At 43.0% G+C, this 7,331-nt stretch overlaps 2 protein-coding genes across 2 annotated transcripts; one reads left to right on the top strand and one right to left on the bottom strand.

Moving 5' to 3' along the window:
* Positions 1–3,047: 3,047 nt before the first annotated feature.
* Positions 3,048–3,491, bottom strand: LOC109953629 (histone H2B 1/2-like). Its single transcript, XM_020589110.1, has one exon. It carries the CDS (start codon positions 3,465–3,467, stop codon positions 3,093–3,095), a length of 375 nt encoding a protein of 124 aa, XP_020444766.1. The 5' UTR covers positions 3,468–3,491; the 3' UTR covers positions 3,048–3,092.
* Positions 3,492–4,914: 1,423 nt separating this feature from the next.
* On the top strand, positions 4,915–5,584 carry LOC109953628 (histone H3-like; the record flags this gene model as incomplete). Its single annotated transcript, XM_020589109.1, has 1 exon — positions 4,915–5,584. A coding segment is annotated over one exon (285 nt), but the record flags the coding sequence as incomplete, so codon positions are not given.
* Positions 5,585–7,331: the final 1,747 nt, after the last annotated feature.

Genomic DNA, 7,331 nt, shown 5'->3' on the forward strand with positions numbered 1-7,331 from the left:
TTCTGTAATATGCTCTGCATGTCAGTTCATCAAACACAGGCTGTATGAAAGTTGACAAAGCATCCAGGGCACAGTGGCACACAACATTGCATGCAGATGTATTTGGTCTTTCGAGTGCATGCAGCATCGTGGCATCAGTTTGCATTTTTCACCTCGGTGAGTTGGGGCCAGTGATTTCCTGTGCCAAACCTGACCTCACGGGGTACTTTAGTGACTGCTTTGCGCTTCACTGGAGGTGGGGTTGCACTGGGTCTTCCTCTTCTGCTTTGCTGGAGGGAGCCAGCATTTATCAGTGCATGAGCTACAGAAGCTTTGAAGAGGAGGAGATTCATCTTTTCCAATCCAGACATCAGGTAGAGGCATTTACCACGGTCACATTCAAAAAATGAAAAAACACTCGGATGTACCACCGCTTCTTCCTACATCTGTGGGGATACATTGCCACACACTGGTCAACGAGATCAACCCCACCCATGTGTTGATTGTAAAGGGCCACAGAAAAGGGTCTTTGGACGCTGAGCATCGTTTTTTTCCTTCTTGGCCACATTTGCAGGGGACTGGCCAGGACAGGACGAGGCCATGTGGATGGCTAAACTGTTGAGCCAATGTGTGACAGTGATGTTTGCATTATCACTGACAACAGAGCAAGCCCCTCTGCCCTCTTCTTTCAGTTGCCATTCACTCTTGAGTTTCTGATTTGCTCCCTTCAGCCTATTTGCTCTGCATGTACCTGCGCCATAGATGCCACAGTCCTTCAAGGCCTCAATGAGTGGAATGCTGCAAAAGTAGTTGTCAAAAAAGACCTTGTGGTTTTTGTGCTTTATGTCATCACAAAGGCGCATCACTACATCTCCAGCCATTCCCAACCAACTGACGCGTTCACGTCTTGCAGAGCCCTGGTACACTTCAAATCTGTACATATAGCCTGAGGTCCCTGCCCTCACCCATACTTTCATTCCCCAGGGTTTGGGCTTTTTTTGGTATGCATTGTTTGATGGAGAGAAGGCCTTTGAAGGGAATGATTTGCTCATCAAGACGTCTTTCCCCAAATCAACACATCCATAGTAGATCTGATTAAGCTCTCTCTATTAACAGGTTATGTTCCACAGGCTTTTAAAGTTGCAGTAATTAAACCTCTACTCAAAAAATCTCCAGCCATTCCCAACCAACTGACGCAATCACGTCTTGCAGAGCCCTGGTACACTTCAAATCTGTACATATAGCCTGAGGTCCCTGCCCTCACCCATACTTTCATTCCCCAGGGTTTGGGCTTTTTTTGGTATGTATTGTTTGATGGAGAGAAGGCCTTTGAAGGGAATGATTTGCTCATCAATGGACTGAAATTCTTCAGGGTCTGCTGCTGCCTTGAATGTTTCCTGAAGTGCACACAGCACTGGTCTTACTTTGAAGAGCCTATCTGTGTTTGCTGGTTGGCAAGTATAGTTATCCACAAAGTGCAGGTAACCCAGAATTTGATCATATCTGTTCACAGACATGGCGTTTGCAATTAATCTGAGATGAAGGCCATCCTCACTAGACCAGTACATTCGTGCCCTAGGGTACCGAATGTACCCCATGACCATGTTGATCCCTAAAAAAATCTGCATTTCTTCTCTTGTCACAGCCAGATTTTCTCTCCCTTTCTGGAGAGCATACAAGTTGGTGTTGTGCACTATATCATCAATGAGATCTGCGGGAAACAGATGCCTAAAGAAATCTACTGGATCTCTTCCCTCAACATTTAATTTCCAGTCTCCTAGAAAAGAAGGCAAGTCTCCATCAAAGTCATTGTCTTGGAATTTCCAGACATTTTTGTGGGCTTGAGTGCGGCCAGGTACCATGTGCACATCTTTCACAGCTCCCTCATCAAGCTGACCCCCCTCTGCATCCTGGCCCTCATCATCCTGCCTATCTGCATGCTGACTGTCTGAATCCTGAGTGACTGCATTTCCTTCGTCATCCTCAGGTCCTATGTCTCTATTGTCCTCTGGCAGCCACTCTTCATCACTGTCACTACAATCATCATCACTGGAGTCGGAGGGAATTTCCTGGACTATTCTATAGGTTTCCCTATTCTTTGCTGCACTTGCAGTCTACAAAATATGACAAAATGGTAAGTGTTACTCACACAAACTACAACTAATCTGCACAAGACTATTCATTTTTAAATGAATACCCTATAAAATACAGCAAAAATATACTGATTTACAACCAAAACAGTCACAAGAAAAAGTGAAGCAATTACATGACTTGAGTCAGAAATATACTTGATGATGCATGATGACCACTTCATTGGACACATGGTTAATTGTAATTTACTACTTATTGGAAACAAATTTTTCAAAAAAATGATGTTACTTAGATGTTACTATATATCATATTTTTTTTACCTCTAGGGTTCTTCTAGAATAGATGGTCTGACAGGATATTCCAGGAGCAGTCAACAAGTGTGGCTTACTGTCAGCCATCTTGGATTCAGAGGAAATTCACTTGCAGTTACAATGATTGACCACTGAATAAACCTCAATGGAGTGGTGCAGTAGAGAGCACTCTAGTGGCTGATATGCAGTTCCACCATTGAAACCAGTGCATTTAGGAGAAAATGACTTTTGAATAGCTGTCCACTGCAGTGACCACTATGCATCAGAGGGCTACTTTATATTTCACTTGTATTGTGGCATTCATGTTGACGGCCAAGTCAGAATTTCATTGTACAGCGAAACATGTTTCTTCACTGAACAACTTCACATTAATATTGACCAACAGCCTTTGACATTGCAATTCACAGCAAAGTTAAGTGTGAATAAATGAGGTGCAAACTCAGAACTACTAGTCAGAGGCTTAGCTTTGACAGCAGATAAACATTAAAATGTTTACTGAAATATGTTCACTTCATTCTTATACGTTTCACTACAGGAGTCAAATCAAATCAGACTTAGCAATGTGTATGTGCAGCTTTGCATCTTTGAAAGAATGAACCATAATTATATTAAACTATATTACAACTTCACATTAATATTGAAATATTTGCTCTTTGAGGAACATGTGTGGCTCTTAAAAGAGCCGTTGGTTTATATTGAAGAGGCAAGAGTTTACTTAGAGCTGGTGTACTTGGTCACAGCCTTGGTGCCCTCAGAGACAGCGTGCTTAGCCAGCTCCCCAGGGAGCAGGAGACGCACAGCGGTTTGGATCTCCCTGGAGGTGATGGTAGAACGCTTGTTGTAGTGAGCCAGGCGTGAGGCTTCACCAGCGATGCGCTCGAAGATGTCACTCACGAAGGAGTTCATGATGCTCATAGCTTTTGAGGATATTCCGGTGTCTGGGTGGACCTGCTTCAGCACCTTGTAGACGTAGATAGCATAGCTTTCCTTCCTGGTCTTTCGCTTCTTCTTGCCAGTCTTGCTCGCTGTCTTAGTCACAGCTTTCTTAGAACCCTTCTTGGGTGCGGACTTAGCTGGATCAGGCATTGTCGTTTTCTCAGTCTGACTCTCAAAAAGTTGAATAACCATACGCCTGTGCTTGCGCTTCTTGTATACACTCGATGCAAATATAACTGTGCCGTCTCCTTTCTGTCATTGGCTGATTGTTACAGTGCGTCAGCGTAACAGCATGCGAACGCCTCTCAGCATGGGACCATTTGACCCCTGATTTGACTCGGCCATTGTGACAGAGACGTGAATGTTAGGGACGTTGCAAGGAGCTGAGTCAGGAGGGGGAGTAGCCCCATAAGCCTGGCTAAAGGTGTTCATAAATGTGAATGTTAGAAATGAATAAATCAGTCAGATAATTATTAGACTTTAATGTGTTAGACTTTAATGTCTAATTAGGCTCTGTGTTTCCAGGGTCCCTTTTTCTTCCAGCAGTTGTCTGGAGCAGGAGCCACCTGGGTTTGTGTTTCTGTAACTTTTTATTGTGGCTTTCAAAATAAATCAGCACTAAAATGAAACAAGTCGGACTCCGTCTTCATTCAGATCTGTTCAATAAAAGAACTGGGGTAAAACAGTGAAAATATTCAAATTTAAAGTGCTGTAATTATGGAGGGGAGTACAGCTCAGCATATGGAGGTTGTGCAGGTGGAATCAGAATCAGAATCAGCTTTATTGGTCCAACAGACCAATAAATAATCAATAAATAAATAAACCAAAAGCTAGCAAAAAGGTGCAGTATATCAAAGCTACACAAGGAGTAACTTATGCAGGAGCAGTTTGGAGGGTTGTTTCTTAAATGGTATGGGCATTCAACATTAGGTGAGAGAGAAACAGTATTTCGATTTTTTTGTATGTCCTACACACATAGTGAATTGACAATAAAGAATGTTTGATCTTTCATCTTTAAAGTAAATGACATCCACGTGCCAATCAGTAAGTAGGTGGAGAACAAAAACAAAATAAGTGTAATAAAAAAAAAAACAGCAGGGCAACCTGATATTGGATAAGAAGGATGTGATTACCTGTGCTGCACAGACTGATAGAAGGACTGACAAAAATCTATACTATTTTTAAATCTGCAGAGAAGTTTCTGGGAATCAAGAGATTGTCCTGTGAGTAAGTGCAGGAGCCAACGACTGCAGGCTATGGTCCACAAAGGAGGAGAAGGGGCTCCTAAAGATATTGGTGTTGCAACTTTGGGACACTGGAAATTCTAAGAGCGTGAAAGAAAGAGTTCAGTGGTGGTTCTAATTTTGAAGATGGAGGAAAACGTTTCTGCCTGAGTCGAGTTTGACTTTTGAAAAGCCGCTGTCCAATAGACGATCGGGTAAATCACGTGCAGCCGTTGGACCAATCAGAGTTACAGTCGCCCCGGCGCTGGCAATAAAAGCGGACACTTGCTGCAGCGCTAGCAATGTTTGTTAGACACACGAGCTATAACGAATAAGCTATGGCCAGAACCAAGCAGACCGCGCGTAAGTCCACTGGTCCCGGTACCGTGGCCTTGAGAGAGATTCGTCGCTACCAGAAGTCCACTGAGCTGCTGATCCGCAAGCTGCCCTTCCAGCGCCTGGTCAGAGAGATCGCTCAGGACTTCAAGACCGACCTGCGCTTCCAGAGCTCCGCCGTCATGGCTCTGCAGGAGGCCAGCGAGGCCTATTTGGTGGGCTTGTTCGAGGACACCAATCTGTGCGCTATCCACGCCAAGAGGGTCACCATCATGCCCAAAGACATCCAGCTGGCTCGCCGCATCCGCGGAGAGAGGGCTTAGGCTCGACCAGCAGCAGACAACAACCAACGGCTCTTTTAAGAGCCACATATCTGTTGGTAGAGAGCATTTGGCCTGTGTATTACACAACTGTGCAGAAGTTAACACTTACCGTTTTGATATAATGAAATGCAATTTACTTTAAAATTATCACGTGGTGCTACAGACATGCCAAATGAACACACTGCAGACTTGACAATGTGAATGTGAGGGGGCTCCTGGTTTCATGGGAGCAGGAAGCTCTAGTCTTTTGCTGGGAGAGCAACTGGGATCCAGAGCTGCTCACCTCTTCTCGCTACTGACATGCATTCACACACAAGCCAGGCTAACAGACTCTTCCCCAATTTTACTGATTGATGTATTTGTATTGATTATGCATTTTTGCTGTTATTTTATTGTGTAGATGTGTTTTATCTGGTTTTATGTATTTTTATTATTTTATGTTTTACTGGAAAGCACCTTGTAACATAGGTTTAGAAACGTGCTATATAAATAAATGTTGCTTTGCTTCAACTTTTAGAAAAGGATGTTTCTGCAAGTGTGGCTGCTTTTGACTCTCCCAAATCAAAAATAAGTTGAAAATGAAACCTGGCTTTTAAACGTAACATCGCACTGTGCGATACCAATTAACAGTCAGAGATTTCCAGTCTGAAAAGGTGTACATTTTCATAGTCTTCCTCATTTGGTCCTACAAAATGTCCTTACCCCAACATTACACTAGCCTTTGTTTAATGCATGTTCCTCCACCAATTTCTCTAAAAGTTTAAATGAGTTCCTTTTCATCAAGCTTTGGGGGTCACCCAGGAGCATATTGTTAGGTTATTTTTTAGTTAGATAGATATTCAGAGATTTGTTGTCTATGAATGTTTAGTGCAGACAGGGTGACTAGCTTAGGCTGTTAACTATTCAGCCTGCAGTGCAGACTGCAGGCACGTCAAGGTTACAGGAAAACTGCTGTTAGTGTCAACTGTAATGCTAGTCTTAATATTTGTCTTAATGTGTAAGGTTATGTCCAATTGTTTTAGATACACACCACGAAAACAACAGTCACGCACCTTGACTTTTCCTCATGTTTTGGCTAAACGATAGAGCAGCTGCAAAGCTTGCTTATCGGGTGACGTCACGGTTCGACAGCCCAGAAAGGATTAATATTGTATAGCAATGCTTGGTTCGGGGGCTTTTCTGCTTCCGGGCTGCTTTTGGCAGGCTGGGGGTTTGGAAGATCTCTGGACTGGAAGTGTGGATTCTTGCCTGTGATTTTTTGAATAAACCAGCACGGTTATATTTTTTATATACTCAAGTGGTCTGAGTCGCCCCTCGGAGTTCCTGGTTTGAAAGAACCGGATGAGGCTTTATAATGGTTTTCAGCCTTTAAGATCAAGCTTTTTTTAAAGAGTGGGGGGGTGGGGGTGCTTGAGCAAGACTGAAGCTGAACGCAACTAAATGTGTTTTACACACCTCCCTTGATTACGACATATGGAGTTTACCTACCTCTAAATAGGGTCTATGCACCAAATCCAACCAGGGTATTCAATATTCTGCTTGCTATCATTATCGGCGCAGCGCAGTTATAGCGTAGTGTTTCTGAATTTACACCGCATCGTCTACATTTTAGGCCCAACCCTGATCAACCAACACTGTAAGAGCCATTTATGCCGCTCACTCATATTGTTACAATCTACTACCCACCTCTTTTTTTTCCAGCACACTCCTGATTCTTAAGCTGAAGAAATAAATTCTCTGTATTAAGTTATTCTGAAGAAAAAGAAAGTCAGCTACAAATTCAAACTTTTGTGTAATATGATTTAAAATATTTTTATTTAAACAATACACTGATGAAGCTTAATGCTTAAAGCATCGTTTACAGTTGGTTACAATTGCACAAAAAACATTGGATATTGCCAATGTGGCATGAAAACCAACTGGCCTGGACATATTAACACTGAACATATGAACATTTGAACCTTCACTCGGTTCAGTTAAAAGAACCTAAAGTGCCTAAACTCCTTTCTGACTCTGCTGATGACACGGGCACAACTAGGAGGAGACGAGCAACTGTTTCAACTCGGTCAAAGAGACCACCGACCTCTGGGCTCATACCTTGAAGAATAGCAACTATGTCAGAGCTAGACTGG

The sequence above is a fragment of the Monopterus albus genome, unplaced genomic scaffold, assembly GCF_001952655.1.
Source record: "Monopterus albus unplaced genomic scaffold, M_albus_1.0 scaffold871.1, whole genome shotgun sequence".
Lineage (NCBI taxonomy): Eukaryota > Metazoa > Chordata > Actinopteri > Synbranchiformes > Synbranchidae > Monopterus > Monopterus albus.